Raw genomic sequence first — 27,958 nt, 5'->3', positions numbered from 1 at the left:
TAAAAAAGCCAGACTAGGGTCTGCAACTGCACCTGGGGACAAAAATCATACTTTTTGGAGAAATGTCCTTTGGTCTGATGAAACAAAAATAGACCTGTTTGGCCATAATGACCATCGTTATGTTTGGAGGAAAAAGGGAGATGCTTGCAAGCCGAAGAACACCATCCCAACCGTGAAGCACAGGGGTGGCAGAATTATGTTGTGGGGGTGCTTTGCTGCAGGAGGGACTGGTGCACTTCACAAAATAGGTTGCATCATGAGGAGGAAAATTATGTGGATATATTGAAGCAACTTCTCAAGACATCAGTCAGGAAGTTAAAGCTTGGTCGAAAATGGGTCTTCCAAATGGACAATGACCCCAAGCATACTTCCAAAGTTGTGGCAAAATGGCTTAAGGACAACAAAGTCAAGGTATTGGAGTGGCCATCACAAAGCCCTGACCTCAATCCAATAGAAAATTTGTGGGCAGAACTGAGAAAGTGTGTGCGAACAAGGAGGCCTACAAACCTGACTCAGTTACACCAGCTCTGTCAGGAGGAATGGGCCAAAATTCACCCAACTTATTGTGGGAAGCTTTTTGAAGTCTACCCGAAATATTTCACCCAAATTAAACAATTTAAATGCAATGCTACCAAATACTAATTGAGTGTATGTATTCTTCTGACCCACTGGGAATGTGATGAAAGAAATAAAAGCTGAAATAAATCATTCTCTCTACTATTATTCTGACATTTCACATTCTTAAAATAAAGAGGTGATCCTAAGTGACTTAAAACCGGGAATTTTTACTAGGATTACATTTCAGACAATTGTGAAAAACGGAGTTTAAATGTATTTGGCTAAGGTGTATGTAAACTTCCGACTTCAACTGTATATATTCTGGACTCCTACGTTGCTCATCCTAATATTATATATTTCTTAATTCCATTCTTCTACTCCAGATTTGTGTGAATTGTTAAATATTACTGCATCTGCTATATGTGTGTATGCGACCAATACAATTTGATTTGATTTAAAATGTCAAAGTGGAATTATGTTGTTTTACATGTAGTCTACCTCTTCATTATGACAAGCCTAAATATGTTCAGGAGTAAACATTTGCATAACTAGTCACATAATAAGTTGCATGGACTCACTCTTTGTGCATTAATGGTGTTTAACATGATTTGTGAATGACTACATTATCTCTGTACCCCACACATACAATTGTCTGTAAGGTCTCTCAGTCGAGCAGTGAATTTCAAACACAGATTCAACCACAAAACCAGGGAGGTTTTCCAATGCCTCGTCAAGAAGGGCACCTATTGATAGATGTTATTAATGGTAAATGTATTAATTACACTTGGATGGTCTATCAATCAAATCAATCGATCAAATGCATTTATAAAGCCCTTTTTACATCAGCAGTTGTCACAAACTGCTTATACAGAAACCAAGCCTAAAAACCCAGAGAGTAAGCAATGCAGATGTTGAAACACAGTGGCTAGGAAAGTCTCCCAAAGGAGGCAGGAACCTAGGAAGAAACCTAGAGAGGAACCAGGCTCTGAGGGGTGGCCAGTCCTCTTCTGGCTCTTCCAGGTGTATATTATAAGAGTGCATGGCTATTAAGGCTAGATCGTTCTTCGAGATGTTCAAACGTTCATAGATGACCAGAAAGGTAAAATAATAATCACAGTGGCAACAGGTCAGCACCTCAGGAATAAATGTCAGTTGACTTGTCATAGCATTCAGAGGTCGAGACAGCATATATGTTAGAGAGAGAAAGAGAGAGAGAGGCAGAGAGGGACAGAGAGGGTCAAAACAGCTGGTCTGGGACAAAGTAGCGCGACCGGTGAACAGGTTAGGATTCCATAGCTGCAGGCAGAACAGTAAACACTGGATTAGCAGCATGACCAGGTGGACTGGGGATGGGGACAGCCAGGAGTCGTCAGGCCAGCTAGTCCTGAGCCATGGTCCTAGGGCTCAGGTCCTCCGGGAGTGGAGATAGAGAGAGAGAGAGAGATGGGAGAATTAGAGAGATTATACCTAAAATCACACAGGACACCAGATAAGACAGGGGAATTACACCAGATATAACTGACTGACCCTAGCCCCCCGGCACATAGACTATTGCAGCATAGATACTGGAGACTGAGACAGGGGGGGTCGGGGACACTGTGGCCCCGTACAAAGTTTTCCTGGGAAAGGGAAAATCAGACAAGATATAACCCCACCCACTTTGCCAAAGCACAGCCTCCACACCACCAAAAGGATATCAACAGACCACCAACTTACTACCCTGAGACAAGGCCGAGCATAGCCCACGAAATTCCCCCCCACTGCCCGAGGACATCAAAAAAGATCACGTCAGTGACTCAACCCACTCATGTTGAGTATAGTGAAAGACGCCTGGCATAACGTGATGCACCCCTCCCAGAGATGGCATGGGAGAGCACAAGCAAGCCAGTGACTCAGCCCCCGTAATAGGGTCAGAGGCAGAGAATCCCAGTGGAGAGAGGGTAGCCGGCCAGGCAGAGACCGCAAGGGTGGTTCGTCACTCCAGTGCCTTGCCGTTCACCTTCACACGCTGGACCAGACAACACTCAATCATAGGACCTACTGAAGAGATGAGTCTTCAGTAAGGACTTAAAGGTTGAGACTGAGTCTGCCTCTCTCACATAGATTGGCAGACCATTCCATAAAAATGTAGCTTTATGGAAGAAAGCCATGCCTCCAGCTCTTTGCTTAGAAATTCTAAGAACATTAAGGAGGCCTGCATTTTGTGAATGTAGCATACGTGTACGTATGTACGGCACGACCAAATCGGCAAGATAGGTAGGAGCAAGTCCATGTAATGCTTGGTAGGTTAGCGGTAAAACCTTGAAATCAGCCCTAGGCTTAACAGAAAGCCAGAGGCTAGAACTGAAGTAATATGATAATTTTGGGGGGTTCTAGTCAAGATTCTAACAGCGATATTTAGCACGAGCTGAAGTTTATTTAGCGCCTTATCCAGGTAGACAAGGAGAGGAGCATTGCAGTAGTCTAATGTTATGTGACATTAGCATGGATTAGATTTTCTGCATTATTTTTGGTAAAGAGTGTCCGATTTTTTTCAATGTTACGAACATGTAAAAAGGCTGCTCCTAAAATATTTTGAATATGTTCGTCAAAAGAGATATCAGGATCCAGAGTAACGCCAATGTCCTTCAAAGTTTTATTTGAGATGACTGTACATCCATCAAGATTCATCAGATCCGACAGAAGATTTCTTTTTTTCTTGGGACCTAGAACTAGCATCACTGTTTTGTCCGAGTTTAAAAGTAGAACATGTGCCGCCATCCACTTCCTTATGTCTGAAACACAGGATTCCAGGGTAGGTGATTTTGGAGCTTCACCATGTTTCATCAAAATGTACAGCTGTGTGTCATCTGCATAGCAGTGAAAGTTGACATTGTGTTTCCAAATACTCCCAATCATTACATAGGTACGCTGCGTCCTTCCTAACTCAGTTGCCGGAGAGTAAGGAAACAGCTGAGGGATTTCACCATGATGCCAATTGTAAGGGGTGCGTACTGGCGGCAGAGAAGTCAGGTGCAGGAGAGCAAAGCTGATTTACAACGGCACAGTTTAATAAATAAAACCACCGTAAACAGTACAATAAATCAATGGGTAAAACCCGTCACACACCAGCATAAGATGCACAAGCACTACAATAAACAATACCGGACAAGGACATGGGGGGGGGGGAACAGAGGGTTAAATACACAACATGTAATGATGGGATTGAAACCAGGTGTGTGGGAAGACAAGACAAAACAAATGGAAAATTAAAAGTGGATCGGCGATGGCTAGAAGACCGGTGACGTCGACCGCCGAACGTCACCCGAACAAGGAGAGGGACCGACATTTCGAAGGAAGTCGTGACACCAATGGTGACTTTAAAACAATTACATAGTTTAATGGCTGTGATAGAAGAAAACTGAGGATGGATCAACAAAATTGTAGTTACTCCACAATACTAACCTAATTGACAGAGTGACAAGAAGGAAGCCTGTACACAAACAAAAAAATATTCCAAAACATGCATCCTGTTTGCAACAAGGCACCAATGTAATACTGCTAAATATTTATACTTTGATTTACTGAGTACCGTTCTCCATATTTTCAAACATAGTGGCGTCTGCATCGTGTTAAGAATATGCTTGTAATCATTAAGGACTGGGGAGTTTTTCAGGATAAAAAAAGAAACAGAATGGAGCTAAGCACAGAGGAAAACCTGGTTCAGTCTGCTTTCCACCAGACACTGGGAGATTAATTCACCTTTCAGTAATAAAATAACCTAAAACACAAGGCCAAATCCACTCTGGAGTTGCTTACCAAAAAGACAGTGAATGTTCCTTAGTGGCCGAGTTACAGTTTTGACTTAAATCTACTTGAAAATCTATGACAAGACCTGAAATGGTTGTCTAGCAATGATCAACAACCAATTTGACAGAGCTTGAAGTTTTTAAAATAATAAAAAGCAAGTATTGTACAATCCTGTTGTGGATATATTTTAGTAATTTATCCAGAAAGACTCACATCTGTAATCGCTGCCGAAGGTGATTCTAACATGTATTACCTAAGGAGGTTGAATACTTATCTAATCAAGATATATTAGTCTTTAATTTTTCATGGATTATTTACAAATGTTCGAATTTTTCCTTTTACTTTGAAATTACAGAGTCTTCTGTGTAGATCGTTGACAAAAAAGTACAATTAAATACATTTTAATCGCACTTTTTAATACAACAAAATGTGGAAAAATTCAAGGGGTGTGAATACTTTCTGAAGGAACCGTATACTTCATATTTCTCAACTCTCAATATTTAGCTCAATAGCAACTATTTTAAAACTAAGGTATTTGAAATGGCTTTGAGATATGGAGCGGTGCACATTCTAAATCCTCACCGGCCATTGCGAGGGCATAAGCCTACAATTGCAAAGTTATTTTTAACATTTACTGTTGGATGAAAACATGGCTACTAGCAGTGGGTATTATATTTAGAGTTAGAGATCTAGATTAAGGATGAAATGGTTACCGGTTTCACGATAAACCACGGTAACGTTCCAGACGGTTTGTATTACCGTTTCAAATGTTAATTATCATTAAAACCGTGGTTTGAAAAACTCACGGTAAATAGTGTCCAGCATCAACCAAAGTTAGCAACAGTCTAATGCAGACGCAGCATGCAACGTGGGTTTTGTTTTGTGTGAAAACATGGAGGAAGGCAGTGATAGCGCTCGGGAGATTTTTCAGCCTTCAAAGAGGACCAAATCTGAAGTGTGGTAGTATTTTGGGTTTTGCAAGAGTGCTGAGGGAAACTTAATCGAAGATGATCACCCTGTCTGCAGAATATGCAAAAAAAAAGAAAACGCACTTCAAATCTCTTGAGTCATCTTCGTGACCACCACCCGCTACTTTAAGTGAATGTAAGGTAAGTTAACTTTTAGCTCAATGCATGATGTGGGGATTTTGGAATGGGGGAAAATGTAATGGTTTGTCTGTCTAACTTGCTAATAGCTTGTCAATAATGTAAACTGAAGCTTTCAGTGTTACCTACTCTTGTAAAACACTACACGTTGTTCTGCTGCTGTATGGGTCGTGTGTCTGCAGACTCTATTCACCCATTGCACATGATAACACGTTATGTAGTTTAGTCACCCAACCAACATATTCTGTTGATTTAAAATCCGGCAGTCATTGACTTGGTTGTAAAAGTGTTCCAACAGCAAGCATTTAAAAAGGCAGGCTACTTATGCATCCACTTCAAAAAATACTCAGGATCTCACTGCAGCCCTTTCATATTACATTACAAAGGACATGATGCCATTTCATATTGTTGAGAGGCCTGACTTTCTGAGGCTGATGAAGGCTCCCGTGCCTCACTAAAAAGTGCCATCACGAACATTATTTTCCAAGCCTGAAATCCCAAACCTGTACAACCAGGTTAAAACTGATGTTGGAAAAAGTTTTGCTCAAGGCACATGGTTTTCTGCAGCTACTCACTTCTGGACCAGTGAAAGCAGGGGATGGTCAACTCTACATCAGCTTCACTATCCATTACCTCACCCCAGACTGGCAACTGGAATCAAACTGCCTGGAAACACAGTTCTTCCCAGAAGATCACTGGGCTCACAACATCAGAGAGTTTTTTGAGAATATTTTGGGAAAGTGGGGAGGATCAACAAAGACCTGGTCTACATAACCACAGACAACGCAACAAACATGATCAAGGCTTTTGAAGAATTCCCCGATCTGTGGCTTGGGTGTTTGGCCATCATTTGAACCTGACCATCTCAAAGGCTCTGAAAATTCAGAGAGTTGACACAGCAGTCAAGGCCAGCCGTCATCTGGTCCAAGGCTTCTCACGGAGCTGGAAGAGAAGGAGAGAACTGAGACAAAAGCAAGTTGCCCTTAACATGCCACAGAAGGTTCTGATCCATGATGTGGTGACCCGATGGGGATTGACACAGAAGATGATTGAGTGTTTCCTCAGCCAACAGGAGCCAGTCTGTGCGAAACACTGGCTGGAGAAAGAGGAACATGGCATCTGATGCCCAAGGATGCCGACATAAGTGTCATGGAGAAACCGTGCCATTTCCTTGAACCTCTGAGCAAGTTTACAGATGCACTTGCCTCAGAAACATGAGTGACACTGTCAGCCATCAAGCCTGTTCTGGACCACATCACCCGTGATGTTCTGGTGGAAAAGAATACGGAGCCATCCCTGACCAAGGAGATGAAAAGGGTAATGAGAGAAAACCTTAACAACAGATACACAGAGAAGGCAAAGAGAGTCATGCACATGGCTTGTTTCATTGACCTCCACTTCAAAATGAGCTTTTTAGATGAGCCTGATGCTGCAAAAGTTGACACTGACAGCTGTATCCAGGAGGCCTTGAAGCTGGCAGCTGCACAAGTCAGGGAAGAACCACAAAGCACCAGCAGCACCTCCACCACCAACACCCCCACAGTGGCATCAGAGGAGAAAGGCCTGGCTGGGTTGCTGAGAAAGATTACCTCAACAAGGCAGCAGAGAGGTGAAGAGGGTCAGATTCTGACCCCCCCCCCCCCCCCCCAGAAGACAGGGGGAAAGAAGAGATCAAGGTCAACCTGTCTCTGCCACCCATTCCAGCAGAAGATGATCCACTGGTGTGGTGGAGGGACCCCACCCATTCCAGCAGAAGAGGATCCACTGGTGTGGTGGAGGGACCCCACCCATTCCAGCAGAAGAGGATCCACTGGGGTGGTGGAGGGGCCCCATCCATTCCAGCAGAAGATGATCCACTGGTGTAGTGGAGGGACCCCACCCATTCCAGCAGAAGAGGATCCACTGGGGTGGTGGAGGGGCCCCACCCATTACAGCAGAAGAGGATCCACTGGTGTGGTGGAGGGACCCCACCCATTCCAGCAGAAGATGATCCATTGGTGTGGTGGAGGGACCCCACCCATTCCAGCAGAAGATGATCCACTGGTGTGGTGGAGGGACCCCACCCATTCCAGCAGAAGATGATCCACTGGTGTGGTGGAGGGACCCCACCCATTCCAGCAGAAGAGGATTCACTGGTGTGGTGAAGGGACCCTGCACCAGAGCTGCCTCACCTTGCCAGGGTTGCCAGGAAGTTTTTGTGTATCCCAGCAACCAGCGTGCCATCAGAGAGAGAGTTCAGTGCCAGCGGGCACATTGTCTCCCCTCGCAGATCACTACTTAAACAGGACAAAGTAAATATGCTGCCATTTTTACATTTCAATCTCAAGTGAACAAAGATACATACAGTGGGGGAAAAAAGTATTTGATATTATTTCCCTCATTAAAATGCAAATAAATGTTGACATTTTTTACATGCGTTTTTCTGGATATTTTTGTTGTTATTCTGTCTCTCACTGTTCAAATAAACCTACCATTAAAATTATAGACTGATCCTTTCTTTATCAGTGGGCAAACGTACAAAATCAGCAGGGGATCAAATAATTTTTTCCCCCACTGTACATACAGGATGTTAGACCAGCAGCACCTTATATCTTTATGAAGGAGAGAACATACATACAGGATGTTAGGCCAGCAGCACCTTATTTATTTATGAAGGAGAGAACGGACATACAATCAGTGCTGTTCATTTGATTTGTTTACATATTTTGTGTTATTTTAATGTCTACACCTGCACATTGGATTTGTTTACATATGGTTGTATTGTTCTTACATGCACATTTGCTTTACTTGCTTTTATATGCACATTTGATTTGCTTAAGGTTGTGTTCATTAAAACCTGCACTAGGGAAACTTTTACGTCTCATGGACACATGGTGCCATCTTTAATGTTAATGATATTATTTTAATGTTTATGCACACAAAAAGTGCATAATGATGGTAATGTTGTTTGTTGGTTTTCAATATAAAACGTGGTGAAATGATTTCAGTGTATCAGAACTTTTTTGAACATTTCCAGCACGTTTAACAATACCGCGATAATACTGATAACCGTGATCATTTTGGTCACTATAATCGTGATAAGAAATGTTCATACCATTTCATCTCTAATCTAGATAGTGTGTTTTGAGTTTACACTTTCTAAGGTGTTGAACCCAACATGAATTAGCCTATGATATTAGTTAGTCCACATATAGATATACACCACCGTTCAAAAGTTTGGGGTCACTGAGAAATGTCCTTTTTTTTTTCTTTTTTTTTTCCATTAAAATAACATAACATTTATCAGAAATACAGTGTAGACATTGTTGATATTGTAAATCACTATTGTAGCTGGAAACGGCAGATTTTTTTATGGAATATCAACACTGGTCACGATAACAACACCCACCCATAGCATGCGCTCCAGCAGGTATATCTCACTGGTCATCCCCAAAGCCAACACTTACTTTGGCTGCCTTTCCTTCCAGTTCTCTGCTGCCAGTGACTGGAACGAATTGCAAAAATCACTGAAGCTGAAAACGTATATTTCCCTCACTAACTTTAAACATCAGCTATCCGAGCAGCTAACCGATCGCTGCAGCTGTACATAGCCCATCTGTATATAGCCCATCCAACTACCTACCTCATCCCCATATTGTTTTTATTTACTTTTCTGCTCTTTTGCACACCAGTATTTCTACTTGCACATCACCATCTGCTCATCTATCACTCCAGTGTTAATTTGCTAAATTGTAATTACTTCGCTACTATGGCCCATTTATTGCCTTACCTCGTCACGGCATTTTCACACACTGTATATAGACTTTCTTTTTTCTATTGTGTTATTGACTGTACGCTGGTTTATTCCATGTGTAACTCTGTGTTGTTGTTTGTGTCGCACTGCTTTGCTCTTGGCCAGGTCGCAGTTGTAAATGAGAACTTGTTCTCAACTGGCCTACCTGGTTAAATAAAGGTGAAATAAAAATAAAATAAATAAAAATAGGCGTAGAGAGGCCCATTATCAGCAACCATCACTCCTGTGTTCCAATGGCACGTTGTGTTAGCTAATCCAGGTTTATCATTTTAAAAGGCTTATTGATCATTAGAAAACCCTTTTGCAATTATGTTAGCACAGCTGAAAACTGTTGTGCTGATTTAAAGAAGCAATAAAGCTGGCCCTCTTTAGACTAGTTGAGTATCTGGAGCATCAGCGTTTGTGGGTTCGATTACAGGCTCAAAATGGCCATAAACAAAGTACTTTCTTCTGAAACTTGTCAGTCTATTCTTGTTCTGAGAAACGAAGGCTATTCCATGCGAGAAATTGCCAAGAAACTGAAGATCAAGTACAACGCTTTGTACTACTCCCTTTACAGAACGGCGCAAACTGGCTCTAACCAGACTAGAAAGAGGAGTGGGAGGCCCCATTGCACAAGAGGACAAGTACATGAGAGTGTCTAGTTTGAGAAACAGACGCCTCACAAGTCATCAACTGGCAGCTTCATTAAATAGTACCCGCAAAACACCAGTCTCAACGTCAACAGAGTAGAGGCGAGTATGGGATGCTGGCCTTCTAGGCAGTGTTCCTCTGTCCAGTGTCTGTGTTCTTTTGCCCATCTCAATCTTTTATTTTTAATGGCCAGTCTGAGACATGGCTTTTTCTTTGCAACTCTGCCTAGAAGGCCAGCATCCCAGATTCGCCTTTTCACTGTTGACGTTGAGACTGGTGTAAACTTATACAATCACTGTATAAGTTTACACATCAAATATCTTGATTCATGCATTCCTGCTTGGATGTTAAATGAAGCAACTTGTTTCTTGAATAACTCAGTTGTTTATTCTTTACACTTCTTAAAGTTTGATTCTTTATGAATTGGATTCGTAACATATCATACCATTTGTTTATTTTTTGCAGGACATAACATATCATATGAAATTGATGACATACTGTAGTACACAATTGGATGGAAAAGTTAGTGGAACCAGTGACACCAGGGGAAAATGTTAGTCAGGATCCCTGTAATAGTAATTAAAGGGATACTTCGGGATTTTGGCAATGAGGCCCTTTATCTACTTGTCCAGATTCAGATGAACTCATGGATACCATTTTTATGTCTCTGTGTCCAGTATTAACGTTAGAGGTAGTTTCGCCAGCCAATGCTAACTAGCGTTAGCGCAATGACTGGAAGTCTATGGGTATCTACTAGCATTCTAAACTACTTCTACCTTCCTTCATACTGGACACAAATACATAAAAATGGTATCCGGTGGGAGTTGGCAGCATGCGCTGTGATATGGGCTGGTGTGGATAAAGTGCCAGGGCCGAATTCTTGTCCCAGTCCACCCCTCATAAGAAGCTGTTACTGCGTTCTTTATGTTTTTCTATGGAGGCATGCTGTATCTTTCAATGTTATGGTTTTGATCGTAAAGACTATCAACTGGAAAATTAGCATCACAGTGTTACACTCCAAACTTGTTTCAACATTTCAATATTATTTTACCAAGGTCAATTCCCATTTTTTAAAGCACAGAACTGTCGTACTCCGAAGACAGGCAGCTGGAGGACTGGGTCTAAGCATCAAAGTAAGTTGTTCGTTTTCATAAATAAAAATATTGGGCCTTTATTAGGAGATTTGAATGCATACATGGTATAGATGAGGAAGTTCCTGTTACTGTGTCTGCTAGATCAACATGGTATAGATGAGGAAGTTCCTGTTACTGTGTCTGCTAGATCAACATGGTATAGATGAGGAAGTTCCTGTTACTGTCTGTTACTGTGTCTGCTAGATCAACATAGTATAGATGAGGAAGTTCCTGTTACTGTGTCTGCTAGATCAACATGGTATAGATGAGGAAGTTCCTGTTACTGTCTGTTACTGTGTCTGCTAGATCAACATAGTATAGATGAGGAAGTTCCTGTTACTGTGTCTGCTAGATCAACATGGTATAGATGAGGAAGTTCCTGTTACTGTCTGTTACTGTGTCTGCTAGATCAACATGGTTTAGATGAGGAAGTTCCTGTTACTGTGTCTGCTAGATCAACATAGTATAGATGAGGAAGTTCCTGTTACTGTCTGTTACTGTGTCTGCTAGATCAACATGGTATAGATGAGGAGGTTCCTGTTACTGTCTGTTACTGTGTCTGCTAGATCAACATGGTATAGATGAGGAAGTTTCTGTTACTGTGTCTGCTAGATCAACACGGTATAGATGAGGAAGTTCCTGTTACTGTGTCTGCTAGATCAACATGGTATAGATGAGGAAGTTCCTGTTACTGTCTGTTACTGTGTCTGCTAGATACACATGGTATAGATGAGGAAGTTCCTGTTACTGTATGTTACTGTGTCTGCTAGATCAACATGGTATAGATGAGGAAGTTCCTGTTACTGTGTCTGCTAGATCAACATGGTATAGATGAGGGAGTTCCTGTTACTGTGTCTGCTAGATGAACATGGTATAGATGCGGAAGTTCCTGTTACTGTCTGTTACTGTGTCTGCTAGATCAACACGGTATAGATGAGGAAGTACCTGTTACTCTGTCTGTTACTGTGTCTGCCAGATCAACACGGTATAGATGAGGAAGTTCCTGTTACTGTCTGTTACTGTGTCTGCTAGATCAACATGGTATAGATGAGGAAGTTCCTGTTACTGTGTCTGCTAGATCAACATGGTATACATGAGGAAGTTCCTGTTACTGTGTCTGCTAGATCAACATGGTATAGATGAGGAAGTTCATATTACTGTCTGTTACTGTGTCTGCTAGATCAACATGGTATAGATGAGGAAGTTCCTGTTACTGTGTCTGCTAGATCAACATAGTATAGATGAGTAAGTTCCTGTTACTGTCTGTTACTGTGTCTGCTAGATCAACATGGTATAGATTTGGAGGTTCCTGTTACTGTCTGTTACTGTGTCTGCTAGATCAACATGGTATAGATGAGGAAGTACCTGTTACTGTGTCTGCTAGATCAACACGGTATAGATGAGGAAGTTCCTGTTACTGTGTCTGCTAGATCAACATAGTATAGATGAGGAAGTACCTGTTACTCTGTCTGTTACTGTGTCTGCCAGATCAACACAGTATAGATGAGGAAGTTCATGTTACTGTCTGTTACTGTGTCTGCTAGATACACATGGTATAGATGAGGAAGTTCCTGTTACTGTATGTTACTGTGTCTGCTAGATCAACATGGTATAGATGAGGAAGTTCCTGTTACTGTGTCTGCTAGATCAACATGGTATAGATGAGGGAGTTCCTGTTACTGTGTCTGCTAGATGAACATGGTATAGATGCGGAAGTTCCTGTTACTGTCTGTTACTGTGTCTGCTAGATCAACACGGTATAGATGAGGAAGTACCTGTTACTCTGTCTGTTACTGTGTCTGCCAGATCAACACGGTATAGATGAGGAAGTTCCTGTTACTGTCTGTTACTGTGTCTGCTAGATCAACATGGTATAGATGAGGAAGTTCCTGTTACTGTGTCTGCTAGATCAACATGGTATAGATGAGGAAGTTCCTGTTACTGTCTGTTACTGTGTCTGCTAGATCAACATGGTATAGATGAGGAAGTTCCTGTTACTGTGTCTGCTAGATCAACATGGTATAGATGAGGAAGTTCATATTACTGTCTGTTACTGTGTCTGCTAGATCAACATGGTATAGATGAGGAAGTTCCTGTTACTGTGTCTGCTAGATCAACATAGTATAGATGAGTAAGTTCCTGTTACTGTCTGTTACTGTGTCTGCTAGATCAACATGGTATAGATTTGGAGGTTCCTGTTACTGTCTGTTACTGTGTCTGCTAGATCAACATGGTATAGATGAGGAAGTACCTGTTACTGTGTCTGCTAGATCAACACGGTATAGATGAGGAAGTTCCTGTTACTGTGTCTGCTAGATCAACATAGTATAGATGAGGAAGTTCCTGTTACTCTGTCTGCTAGATCAACACGGTATAGATGAGGAGGTTCCTGTTACTGTGTCTGCTAGATCAACATGGTATAGATGAGGAAGTTCCTGTTACTGTCTGTTACTGTGTCTGCTAGATCAACATAGTATAGATGAGGAAGTCCCTGTTACTGTGTCTGCTAGATCAACATGGTATAGATGAGGAAGTTCCTGTTACTGTCTGTTACTGTGTCTGCTAGATCAACATAGTATAGATGAGGAAGTTCCTGTTACTGTGTCTGCTAGATCAACATGGTATAGATGAGGAAGTTCCTGTTACAGTGTGTGCTAGATCAACATGGTATAGATGAGGAAGTTCCTGTTACTGTGTCTGCTAGATCAACATGGTATAGATGAGGAAGTTCCTGTTACTGTGTCTGCTAGATCAACATAGTATAGATGAGGAAGTTCCTGTTACTGTCTGTTACTGTGTCTGCTATATCAACATGGTATAGAGGTGGAAGTTCCTGTTACTGTGTCTGCTAGATCAACATGGTATAGATGAGGAAGTTCCTGTTACTGTGTCTGCTAGATCAACACGGTATAGATGAGGAAGTTCCTGTTACTGTGTCTGCTAGATCAACATGGTATAGATGAGGGCTGTTCCTGTTACTGTGTCTGCTAGATGAACATGGTATAGATGAGGAAGTTCCTGTTACTGTCTGTTACTGTGTCTGCTAGATCAACACGGTATAGATGAGGAAGTACCTGTTACTCTGTCTGTTACTGTGTCTGCCAGATCAACACGGTATAGATGAGGAAGTTCCTGTTACTGTCTGTTACTGTGTCTGCTAGATCAACATGGTATAGATGAGGAAGTTCCTGTTACTGTGTCTGCTAGATCAACATGGTATAGATGAGGAAGATCCTGTTACTGTGTCTGCTAGATCAACATGGTATAGATGAGGAAGTTCCTGTTACTGTGTCTGCTAGATCAACACGGTATAGATGAGGAAGTTCCTGTTACTGTGTCTGCTAGATCAACATGGTATAGATGAGGGCTGTTCCTGTTACTGTGTCTGCTAGATGAACATGGTATAGATGAGGAAGTTCCTGTTACTGTCTGTTACTGTGTCTGCTAGATCAACACGGTATAGATGAGGAAGTACCTGTTACTCTGTCTGTTACTGTGTCTGCCAGATCAACACGGTATAGATGAGGAAGTTCCTGTTACTGTCTGTTACTGTGTCTGCTAGATCAACATGGTATAGATGAGGAAGTTCCTGTTACTGTGTCTGCTAGATCAACATGGTATAGATGAGGAAGATCCTGTTACTGTGTCTGCTAGATCAACATAGTATAGATGAGGAAGTTCCTGTTACTGTCTGTTACTGTGTCTGCTAGATCAACATGGTATAGATGAGGAAGTTCCTGTTACTGTGTCTGCTAGATCAACATGGTATAGATGAGGAAGTTCCTGTTACTGTGTCTACTAGATCAACACGGTATATATGAGGAAGTTCCTGTTACTGTGTCTGCTAGATCAACACGGTATAGATGAGGAGGTTCCTTTTACTGTGTCTGCTAGATCAACACGGTATAGATGAGGAAGTTCCTGTTACTGTGTCTGCTAGATCAACACGGTATAGATGAGGAAGTTCCTGTTACTGTGTCTGCTAGATCAACACGGTATAGATGAGGAGGTTCCTGTTACTGTGTCTGCTAGATCAACACGGTATAGATGAGGAAGTTCCTGTTACTGTGTCTGCTAGATCAACACGGTATAGATGAGGAGGTTCCTTTTACTGTGTCTGCTAGATCAACATGGTATAGATGAGGAAGTCCCTGTTACTGTCTGTTACTGTGTCTGCTAGATGAACATAGTATAGATGAGGAAGGTCCTGTTACTGTGTCTGCTAGATCAACATGGTATAGATGAGGAAGTTCCTGTTACTGTGTCTGCTAGATCAACATTGTATAGATGAGGGAGTTCTTGTTACTGTGTCTGCTAGATGAAAATGGTATAGATGAGGAAGTTCCTGTTACTGTCTGTTACTGTGTCTGCTAGATCAACACGGTATAGATGAGGAAGTACCTGTTACTCTGTCTGTTACTGTGTCTGCCAGATCAACACGGTATAGATGAGGAAGTTCCTGTTACTGTCTGTTACTGTGTCTGCTAGATCAACATGGTATAGATGAGGAAGTTCCTGTTACTGTGTCTGCTAGATCAACATGGTATAGATGAGGAAGTTCCTGTTACTGTCTGTTACTGTGTCTGCTAGATCAACATGGTATAGATAAAGAAGTTCCTGTTACTGTGTCTGCTAGATCAACATGGTATAGATGAGGAAGTTCATATTACTGTCTGTTACTGTGTCTGCTAGATCAACATGGTATAGATGAGGAAGTTTCTGTTACTGTGTCTGCTAGATCAACATAGTATAGATGAGTAAGTTCCTGTTACTGCGTGTTACTGTGTCTGCGAGATCAACATGGTATAGATGAGGAAGTTCCTGTTACTGTCTGTTACTGTGTCTGCTAGATCAACATGGTATAGATGAGGAAGTTCCTGTTACTGTGTCTGCTAGATCAACATGGTATAGATGAGGAAGTTCATATTACTGTCTGTTACTGTGTCTGCTAGATCAACATGGTATAGATGAGGAAGTTCCTGTTACTGTGTCTGCTAGATCAACATAGTATAGATGAGTAAGTTCCTGTTACTGTCTGTTACTGTGTCTGCTAGATCAACATGGTATAGATTTGGAGGTTCCTGTTACTGTCTGTTACTGTGTCTGCTAGATCAACATGGTATAGATGAGGAAGTACCTGTTACTGTGTCTGCTAGATCAACACGGTATAGATGAGGAAGTTCCTGTTACTGTGTCTGCTAGATCAACATAGTATAGATGAGGAAGTTCCTGTTACTCTGTCTGCTAGATCAACACGGTATAGATGAGGAGGTTCCTGTTACTGTGTCTGCTAGATCAACATGGTATAGATGAGGAAGTTCCTGTTACTGTCTGTTACTGTGTCTGCTAGATCAACATAGTATAGATGAGGAAGTCCCTGTTACTGTGTCTGCTAGATCAACATGGTATAGATGAGGAAGTTCCTGTTACTGTCTGTTACTGTGTCTGCTAGATCAACATAGTATAGATGAGGAAGTTCCTGTTACTGTGTCTGCTAGATCAACATGGTATAGATGAGGAAGTTCCTGTTACAGTGTGTGCTAGATCAACATGGTATAGATGAGGAAGTTCCTGTTACTGTGTCTGCTAGATCAACATGGTATAGATGAGGAAGTTCCTGTTACTGTGTCTGCTAGATCAACATAGTATAGATGAGGAAGTTCCTGTTACTGTCTGTTACTGTGTCTGCTATATCAACATGGTATAGAGGTGGAAGTTCCTGTTACTGTGTCTGCTAGATCAACATGGTATAGATGAGGAAGTTCCTGTTACTGTGTCTGCTAGATCAACACGGTATAGATGAGGAAGTTCCTGTTACTGTGTCTGCTAGATCAACATGGTATAGATGAGGGCTGTTCCTGTTACTGTGTCTGCTAGATGAACATGGTATAGATGAGGAAGTTCCTGTTACTGTCTGTTACTGTGTCTGCTAGATCAACACGGTATAGATGAGGAAGTACCTGTTACTCTGTCTGTTACTGTGTCTGCCAGATCAACACGGTATAGATGAGGAAGTTCCTGTTACTGTCTGTTACTGTGTCTGCTAGATCAACATGGTATAGATGAGGAAGTTCCTGTTACTGTGTCTGCTAGATCAACATGGTATAGATGAGGAAGATCCTGTTACTGTGTCTGCTAGATCAACATGGTATAGATGAGGAAGTTCCTGTTACTGTGTCTGCTAGATCAACACGGTATAGATGAGGAAGTTCCTGTTACTGTGTCTGCTAGATCAACATGGTATAGATGAGGGCTGTTCCTGTTACTGTGTCTGCTAGATGAACATGGTATAGATGAGGAAGTTCCTGTTACTGTCTGTTACTGTGTCTGCTAGATCAACACGGTATAGATGAGGAAGTACCTGTTACTCTGTCTGTTACTGTGTCTGCCAGATCAACACGGTATAGATGAGGAAGTTCCTGTTACTGTCTGTTACTGTGTCTGCTAGATCAACATGGTATAGATGAGGAAGTTCCTGTTACTGTGTCTGCTAGATCAACATGGTATAGATGAGGAAGATCCTGTTACTGTGTCTGCTAGATCAACATAGTATAGATGAGGAAGTTCCTGTTACTGTCTGTTACTGTGTCTGCTAGATCAACATGGTATAGATGAGGAAGTTCCTGTTACTGTGTCTGCTAGATCAACATGGTATAGATGAGGAAGTTCCTGTTACTGTGTCTACTAGATCAACACGGTATATATGAGGAAGTTCCTGTTACTGTGTCTGCTAGATCAACACGGTATAGATGAGGAGGTTCCTTTTACTGTGTCTGCTAGATCAACACGGTATAGATGAGGAAGTTCCTGTTACTGTGTCTGCTAGATCAACACGGTATAGATGAGGAAGTTCCTGTTACTGTGTCTGCTAGATCAACACGGTATAGATGAGGAAGTTCCTGTTACTGTGTCTGCTAGATCAACACGGTATAGATGAGGAGGTTCCTGTTACTGTGTCTGCTAGATCAACACGGTATAGATGAGGAAGTTCCTGTTACTGTGTCTGCTAGATCAACACGGTATAGATGAGGAGGTTCCTTTTACTGTGTCTGCTAGATCAACATGGTATAGATGAGGAAGTCCCTGTTACTGTCTGTTACTGTGTCTGCTAGATCAACATAGTATAGATGAGGAAGGTCCTGTTACTGTGTCTGCTAGATCAACATGGTATAGATGAGGAAGTTCCTGTTACTGTGTCTGCTAGATCAACATTGTATAGATGAGGGAGTTCTTGTTACTGTGTCTGCTAGATGAAAATGGTATAGATGAGGAAGTTCCTGTTACTGTCTGTTACTGTGTCTGCTAGATCAACACGGTATAGATGAGGAAGTACCTGTTACTCTGTCTGTTACTGTGTCTGCCAGATCAACACGGTATAGATGAGGAAGTTCCTGTTACTGTCTGTTACTGTGTCTGCTAGATCAACATGGTATAGATGAGGAAGTTCCTGTTACTGTGTCTGCTAGATCAACATGGTATAGATGAGGAAGTTCCTGTTACTGTCTGTTACTGTGTCTGCTAGATCAACATGGTATAGATAAAGAAGTTCCTGTTACTGTGTCTGCTAGATCAACATGGTATAGATGAGGAAGTTCATATTACTGTCTGTTACTGTGTCTGCTAGATCAACATGGTATAGATGAGGAAGTTTCTGTTACTGTGTCTGCTAGATCAACATAGTATAGATGAGTAAGTTCCTGTTACTGCGTGTTACTGTGTCTGCGAGATCAACATGGTATAGATTTGGAGGTTCCTGTTACTGTCTGTTACTGTGTCTGCTAGATCAACATGGTATAGATGAGGAAGTACCTGTTACTGTGTCTGCTAGATCAACACGGTATAGATGAGGAAGTTCCTGTTACTATGTCTGCTAGATCAACATAGTATAGATGAGGAAGTTCCTGTTACTGTGTCTGCTAGATCAACACGGTATAGATGAGGAGGTTCCTGTTACTGTGTCTGCTAGATCAACATGGTATAGATGAGGAAGTTCCTGTTACTGTCTGTTACTGTGTCTGCTAGATCAACATAGTATAGATGAGGAAGTTCCTGTTACTGTGTCTGCTAGATCAACATGGTATAGATGAGGAAGTTCCTGTTACTGTGTCTGCTAGATCAACATGGTATAGATGAGGAAGTTCCTGTTACAGTGTGTGCTAGATCAACATGGTATAGATGAGGAAGTTCCTGTTACTGTGTCTGCTAGATCAACATGGTATAGATGAGGAAGTTCCTGTTACTGTGTCTGCTAGATCAACATAGTATAGATGAGGAAGTTCCTGTTACTGTCTGTTACTGTGTCTGCTATATCAACATGGTATAGAGGTGGAAGTTCCTGTTACTGTGTCTGCTAGATCAACATGGTATAGATGAGGAAGTTCCTGTTACTGTGACTGCTAGATCAACACGGTATAGATGAGGAAGTTCCTGTTACTGTGTCTGCTAGATCAACACGGTATGGATGAGGAGGTTCCTTTTACTGTGTCTGCTAGATCAACATGGTATAGATGAGGAAGTTCCTGTTACTGTCTGTTACTGTGTCTGCTAGATCAACATAGTATAGATGAGGAAGTTCCTGTTACTGTGTCTGCTAGATCAACATGGTATAGATGAGGAAGTTCCTGTTACTGTGTCTGCTAGATCAACACGGTATAGATGAGGAAGTTCCTGTTACTGTGTCTGCTAGATCAACATGGTATAGATGAGGGCTGTTCCTGTTACTGTGTCTGCTAGATGAACATGGTATAGATGAGGAAGTTCCTGTTACTGTCTGTTACTGTGTCTGCTAGATCAACACGGTATAGATGAGGAAGTACCTGTTACTCTGTCTGTTACTGTGTCTGCCAGATCAACACGGTATAGATGAGGAAGTTCCTGTTACTGTCTGTTACTGTGTCTGCTAGATCAACATGGTATAGATGAGGAAGTTCCTGTTACTGTGTCTGCTAGATCAACATGGTATAGATGAGGAAGTTCCTGTTACTGTGTCTGCTAGATCAACATAGTATAGATGAGGAAGTTCCTGTTACTGTCTGTTACTGTGTCTGCTAGATCAACATGGTATAGATGAGGAAGTTCCTGTTACTGTGTCTGCTAGATCAACATGGTATAGATGAGGAAGTTCCTGTTACTGTGTCTGCTAGATCAACACGGTATAGATGAGGAAGTTCCTGTTACTGTGTCTGCTAGATCAACACGGTATAGATGAGGAGGTTCCTTTTACTGTGTCTGCTAGATCAACATGGTATAGATGAGGAAGTCCCTGTTACTGTCTGTTACTGTGTCTGCTAGATCAACATAGTATAGATGAGGAAGGTCCTGTTACTGTGTCTGCTAGATCAACATGGTATAGATGAGGAAGTTCCTGTTACTGTGTCTGCTAGATCAACATTGTATAGATGAGGGAGTTCCTGTTACTGTGTCTGCTAGATGAAAATGGTATAGATGAGGAAGTTCCTGTTACTGTCTGTTACTGTGTCTGCTAGATCAACACGGTATAGATGAGGAAGTACCTGTTACTCTGTCTGTTACTGTGTCTGCCAGATCAACACGGTATAGATGAGGAAGTTCCTGTTACTGTCTGTTACTGTGTCTGCTAGATCAACATGGTATAGATGAGGAAGTTCCTGTTACTGTCTGTTACTGTGTCTGCTAGATCAACATGGTATAGATGAGGAAGTTCCTGTTACTGTCTGTTACTGTGTCTGCTAGATCAACATGGTAAAGATGAGGAAGTTCCTGTTACTGTCTGTTACTGTGTCTGCTAGATCAACATGGTATAGATGAGGAAGTTCCTGTTACTGTGTCTGCTAGATCAACATGGTATAGATGAGGAAGTTCCTGTTACTGTGTCTGCTAGATCAACATAGTATAGATGAGGAAGTTCCTGTTACTGTCTGTTACTGTGTCTGCTAGATCAACATGGTATAGATGAGGAAGTTCCTGTTACTGTGTCTGCTAGATCAACATGGTATAGATGAGGAAGTTCCTGTTACTGTGTCTGCTAGATCAACACGGTATAGATGAGGAAGTTCCTGTTACTGTGTCTGCTAGATCAACACGGTATAGATGGGGAGGTTCCTTTTACTGTGTCTGCTAGATCAACATGGTATAGATGAGGAAGTCCCTGTTACTGTCTGTTACTGTGTCTGCTAGATCAACATAGTATAGATGAGGAAGATCCTGTTACTGTGTCTGCTAGATCAACATGGTATAGATGAGGAAGTTCCTGTTACTGTGTCTGCTAGATCAACATTGTATAGATGAGGGAGTTCCTGTTACTGTCTCTGCTAGATGAAAATGGTATAGATGAGGAAGTTCCTGTTACTGTCTGTTACTGTGTCTGCTAGATCAACACGGTATAGATGAGGAAGTACCTGTTACTCTGTCTGTTGCTGTGTCTGCCAGATCAACACGGTATAGATGAGGAAGTTCCTGTTACTGTCTGTTACTGTGTCTGCTAGATCAACATGGTATAGATGAGGAAGTTCCTGTTACTGTCTGTTACTGTTTCTGCTAGATCAACATTGTATAGATGAGGAGGTTCCTGTTACTGTCTGTTACTGTGTCTGCTAGATCAACATGGTATAGATGAGGAAGTTCCTGTTACTGTGTCTGCTAGATCAACATGGTATAGATGAGGAAGTGCCTGTTACTGTGTCTGCTAGATCAACATGGTATAGATGAGGAAGTGCCTGTTACTGTGTCTGCTAGATCAACATGGTATAGATGAGGAAGTTCCTGTTACTGTCTGTTACTGTGTCTGCTAGATCAACACGGTATAGATGAGGAAGTTCCTGTTACTGTGTCTGCTAGATCAACATGGTATAGATGAGGAAGTTCCTGTTACTGTGTCTGCTAGATCAACACGGTATAGATGAGGAAGTTCCTGTTACTGTGTCTGCTAGATCAACATGGTATAGATGAGGGCTGTTCCTGTTACTGTGTCTGCTAGATGAACATGGTATAGATGAGGAAGTTCCTGTTACTGTCTGTTACTGTGTCTGCTAGATCAACATGGTATAGATGAGGAAGTTCCTGTTACTGTGTCTGCTAGATCAACATGGTATAGATGAGGAAGTTCCTGTTACTGTGTCTGCTAGATCAACATAGTATAGATGAGGAAGTTCCTGTTACTGTCTGTTACTGTGTCTGCTAGATCAACATGGTATAGATGAGGAAGTTCCTGTTACAGTGTCTGCTAGATCAACATGGTATAGATGAGGAAGTTCCTGTTACTGTGTCTGCTAGATCAACACGGTATAGATGAGGAAGTTCCTGTTACTGTGTCTGCTATATCAACACGGTATAGATGAGGAGGTTCCTTTTACTGTGTCTGCTAGATCAACATGGTATAGATGAGGAAGTCCCTGTTACTGTCTGTTACTGTGTCTGCTAGATCAACATACTATAGATGAGGAAGGTCCTGTTACTGTGTCTGCTAGATCAACATGGTATAGATGAGGAAGTTCCTGTTACTGTGTCTGCTAGATCAACATGGTATAGATGAGGAAGTTCATATTACTGTCTGTTACTGTGTCTGCTAGATCAACATGGTATAGATGAGGAAGTTTCTGTTACTGTGTCTGCTAGATCAACATAGTATAGATGAGTAAGTTCCTGTTACTGCGTGTTACTGTGTCTGCGAGATCAACATGGTATAGATGAGGAAGTTCCTGTTACTGTCTGTTACTGTGTCTGCTAGATCAACATGGTATAGATGAGGAAGTTCCTGTTACTGTGTCTGCTAGATCAACATGGTATAGATGAGGAAGTTCATATTACTGTCTGTTACTGTGTCTGCTAGATCAACATGGTATAGATGAGGAAGTTCCTGTTACTGTGTCTGCTAGATCAACATAGTATAGATGAGTAAGTTCCTGTTACTGTCTGTTACTGTGTCTGCTAGATCAACATGGTATAGATTTGGAGGTTCCTGTTACTGTCTGTTACTGTGTCTGCTAGATCAACATGGTATAGATGAGGAAGTACCTGTTACTGTGTCTGCTAGATCAACACGGTATAGATGAGGAAGTTCCTGTTACTGTGTCTGCTAGATCAACATAGTATAGATGAGGAAGTTCCTGTTACTCTGTCTGCTAGATCAACACGGTATAGATGAGGAGGTTCCTGTTACTGTGTCTGCTAGATCAACATGGTATAGATGAGGAAGTTCCTGTTACTGTCTGTTACTGTGTCTGCTAGATCAACATAGTATAGATGAGGAAGTCCCTGTTACTGTGTCTGCTAGATCAACATGGTATAGATGAGGAAGTTCCTGTTACTGTCTGTTACTGTGTCTGCTAGATCAACATAGTATAGATGAGGAAGTTCCTGTTACTGTGTCTGCTAGATCAACATGGTATAGATGAGGAAGTTCCTGTTACAGTGTGTGCTAGATCAACATGGTATAGATGAGGAAGTTCCTGTTACTGTGTCTGCTAGATCAACATGGTATAGATGAGGAAGTTCCTGTTACTGTGTCTGCTAGATCAACATAGTATAGATGAGGAAGTTCCTGTTACTGTCTGTTACTGTGTCTGCTATATCAACATGGTATAGAGGTGGAAGTTCCTGTTACTGTGTCTGCTAGATCAACATGGTATAGATGAGGAAGTTCCTGTTACTGTGTCTGCTAGATCAACACGGTATAGATGAGGAAGTTCCTGTTACTGTGTCTGCTAGATCAACATGGTATAGATGAGGGCTGTTCCTGTTACTGTGTCTGCTAGATGAACATGGTATAGATGAGGAAGTTCCTGTTACTGTCTGTTACTGTGTCTGCTAGATCAACACGGTATAGATGAGGAAGTACCTGTTACTCTGTCTGTTACTGTGTCTGCCAGATCAACACGGTATAGATGAGGAAGTTCCTGTTACTGTCTGTTACTGTGTCTGCTAGATCAACATGGTATAGATGAGGAAGTTCCTGTTACTGTGTCTGCTAGATCAACATGGTATAGATGAGGAAGATCCTGTTACTGTGTCTGCTAGATCAACATGGTATAGATGAGGAAGTTCCTGTTACTGTGTCTGCTAGATCAACACGGTATAGATGAGGAAGTTCCTGTTACTGTGTCTGCTAGATCAACATGGTATAGATGAGGGCTGTTCCTGTTACTGTGTCTGCTAGATGAACATGGTATAGATGAGGAAGTTCCTGTTACTGTCTGTTACTGTGTCTGCTAGATCAACACGGTATAGATGAGGAAGTACCTGTTACTCTGTCTGTTACTGTGTCTGCCAGATCAACACGGTATAGATGAGGAAGTTCCTGTTACTGTCTGTTACTGTGTCTGCTAGATCAACATGGTATAGATGAGGAACTTCCTGTTACTGTGTCTGCTAGATCAACATGGTATAGATGAGGAAGATCCTGTTACTGTGTCTGCTAGATCAACATAGTATAGATGAGGAAGTTCCTGTTACTGTCTGTTACTGTGTCTGCTAGATCAACATGGTATAGATGAGGAAGTTCCTGTTACTGTGTCTGCTAGATCAACATGGTATAGATGAGGAAGTTCCTGTTACTGTGTCTACTAGATCAACACGGTATATATGAGGAAGTTCCTGTTACTGTGTCTGCTAGATCAACACGGTATAGATGAGGAGGTTCCTTTTACTGTGTCTGCTAGATCAACACGGTATAGATGAGGAAGTTCCTGTTACTGTGTCTGCTAGATCAACACGGTATAGATGAGGAAGTTCCTGTTACTGTGTCTGCTAGATCAACACGGTATAGATGAGGAAGTTCCTGTTACTGTGTCTGCTAGATCAACACGGTATAGATGAGGAGGTTCCTGTTACTGTGTCTGCTAGATCAACACGGTATAGATGAGGAAGTTCCTGTTACTGTGTCTGCTAGATCAACACGGTATAGATGAGGAGGTTCCTTTTACTGTGTCTGCTAGATCAACATGGTATAGATGAGGAAGTCCCTGTTACTGTCTGTTACTGTGTCTGCTAGATCAACATAGTATAGATGAGGAAGGTCCTGTTACTGTGTCTGCTAGATCAACATGGTATAGATGAGGAAGTTCCTGTTACTGTGTCTGCTAGATCAACATTGTATAGATGAGGGAGTTCTTGTTACTGTGTCTGCTAGATGAAAATGGTATAGATGAGGAAGTTCCTGTTACTGTCTGTTACTGTGTCTGCTAGATCAACACGGTATAGATGAGGAAGTACCTGTTACTCTGTCTGTTACTGTGTCTGCCAGATCAACACGGTATAGATGAGGAAGTTCCTGTTACTGTCTGTTACTGTGTCTGCTAGATCAACATGGTATAGATGAGGAAGTTCCTGTTACTGTGTCTGCTAGATCAACATGGTATAGATGAGGAAGTTCCTGTTACTGTCTGTTACTGTGTCTGCTAGATCAACATGGTATAGATAAAGAAGTTCCTGTTACTGTGTCTGCTAGATCAACATGGTATAGATGAGGAAGTTCATATTACTGTCTGTTACTGTGTCTGCTAGATCAACATGGTATAGATGAGGAAGTTTCTGTTACTGTGTCTGCTAGATCAACATAGTATAGATGAGTAAGTTCCTGTTACTGCGTGTTACTGTGTCTGCGAGATCAACATGGTATAGATTTGGAGGTTCCTGTTACTGTCTGTTACTGTGTCTGCTAGATCAACATGGTATAGATGAGGAAGTACCTGTTACTGTGTCTGCTAGATCAACACGGTATAGATGAGGAAGTTCCTGTTACTATGTCTGCTAGATCAACATAGTATAGATGAGGAAGTTCCTGTTACTGTGTCTGCTAGATCAACACGGTATAGATGAGGAGGTTCCTGTTACTGTGTCTGCTAGATCAACATGGTATAGATGAGGAAGTTCCTGTTACTGTCTGTTACTGTGTCTGCTAGATCAACATAGTATAGATGAGGAAGTTCCTGTTACTGTGTCTGCTAGATCAACATGGTATAGATGAGGAAGTTCCTGTTACTGTGTCTGCTAGATCAACATGGTATAGATGAGGAAGTTCCTGTTACAGTGTGTGCTAGATCAACATGGTATAGATGAGGAAGTTCCTGTTACTGTGTCTGCTAGATCAACATGGTATAGATGAGGAAGTTCCTGTTACTGTGTCTGCTAGATCAACATAGTATAGATGAGGAAGTTCCTGTTACTGTCTGTTACTGTGTCTGCTATATCAACATGGTATAGAGGTGGAAGTTCCTGTTACTGTGTCTGCTAGATCAACATGGTATAGATGAGGAAGTTCCTGTTACTGTGACTGCTAGATCAACACGGTATAGATGAGGAAGTTCCTGTTACTGTGTCTGCTAGATCAACACGGTATGGATGAGGAGGTTCCTTTTACTGTGTCTGCTAGATCAACATGGTATAGATGAGGAAGTTCCTGTTACTGTCTGTTACTGTGTCTGCTAGATCAACATAGTATAGATGAGGAAGTTCCTGTTACTGTGTCTGCTAGATCAACATGGTATAGATGAGGAAGTTCCTGTTACTGTGTCTGCTAGATCAACACGGTATAGATGAGGAAGTTCCTGTTACTGTGTCTGCTAGATCAACATGGTATAGATGAGGGCTGTTCCTGTTACTGTGTCTGCTAGATGAACATGGTATAGATGAGGAAGTTCCTGTTACTGTCTGTTACTGTGTCTGCTAGATCAACACGGTATAGATGAGGAAGTACCTGTTACTCTGTCTGTTACTGTGTCTGCCAGATCAACACGGTATAGATGAGGAAGTTCCTGTTACTGTCTGTTACTGTGTCTGCTAGATCAACATGGTATAGATGAGGAAGTTCCTGTTACTGTGTCTGCTAGATCAACATGGTATAGATGAGGAAGTTCCTGTTACTGTGTCTGCTAGATCAACATAGTATAGATGAGGAAGTTCCTGTTACTGTCTGTTACTGTGTCTGCTAGATCAACATGGTATAGATGAGGAAGTTCCTGTTACTGTGTCTGCTAGATCAACATGGTATAGATGAGGAAGTTCCTGTTACTGTGTCTGCTAGATCAACACGGTATAGATGAGGAAGTTCCTGTTACTGTGTCTGCTAGATCAACACGGTATAGATGAGGAGGTTCCTTTTACTGTGTCTGCTAGATCAACATGGTATAGATGAGGAAGTCCCTGTTACTGTCTGTTACTGTGTCTGCTAGATCAACATAGTATAGATGAGGAAGGTCCTGTTACTGTGTCTGCTAGATCAACATGGTATAGATGAGGAAGTTCCTGTTACTGTGTCTGCTAGATCAACATTGTATAGATGAGGGAGTTCCTGTTACTGTGTCTGCTAGATGAAAATGGTATAGATGAGGAAGTTCCTGTTACTGTCTGTTACTGTGTCTGCTAGATCAACACGGTATAGATGAGGAAGTACCTGTTACTCTGTCTGTTACTGTGTCTGCCAGATCAACACGGTATAGATGAGGAAGTTCCTGTTACTGTCTGTTACTGTGTCTGCTAGATCAACATGGTATAGATGAGGAAGTTCCTGTTACTGTCTGTTACTGTTTCTGCTAGATCAACATTGTATAGATGAGGAAGTTCCTGTTACTGTCTGTTACTGTGTCTGCTAGATCAACATGGTAAAGATGAGGAAGTTCCTGTTACTGTCTGTTACTGTGTCTGCTAGATCAACATGGTATAGATGAGGAAGTTCCTGTTACTGTGTCTGCTAGATCAACATGGTATAGATGAGGAAGTTCCTGTTACTGTGTCTGCTAGATCAACATAGTATAGATGAGGAAGTTCCTGTTACTGTCTGTTACTGTGTCTGCTAGATCAACATGGTATAGATGAGGAAGTTCCTGTTACTGTGTCTGCTAGATCAACATGGTATAGATGAGGAAGTTCCTGTTACTGTGTCTGCTAGATCAACACGGTATAGATGAGGAAGTTCCTGTTACTGTGTCTGCTAGATCAACACGGTATAGATGGGGAGGTTCCTTTTACTGTGT

The 27,958-nt window shown here is 41.7% G+C and overlaps 1 protein-coding gene across 1 annotated transcript in view; it reads left to right on the top strand.

Moving 5' to 3' along the window:
• The window catches only part of sntg2 (syntrophin, gamma 2), a 376,324-nt gene that overhangs the window by 11,190 nt on the left and 337,176 nt on the right, over window positions 1-27,958 (top strand). The window contains exon 3 of the mRNA XM_014211539.3: window positions 10,956-11,012. Coding sequence (XP_014067014.2) covers window positions 10,956-11,012 — 57 coding nt within the window. The remainder of the gene's footprint in view (window positions 1-10,955; window positions 11,013-27,958) is intronic.

Source organism: Salmo salar, chromosome 09, assembly GCF_965601325.2.
Source record: "Salmo salar chromosome 09, fSalSal1, whole genome shotgun sequence".
Taxonomy (NCBI): Eukaryota; Metazoa; Chordata; class Actinopteri; order Salmoniformes; family Salmonidae; genus Salmo; species Salmo salar.
The sequence above is the reverse complement of the archived record's forward strand: the minus strand, read 5'-3'. Positions and strand labels throughout refer to the sequence as shown.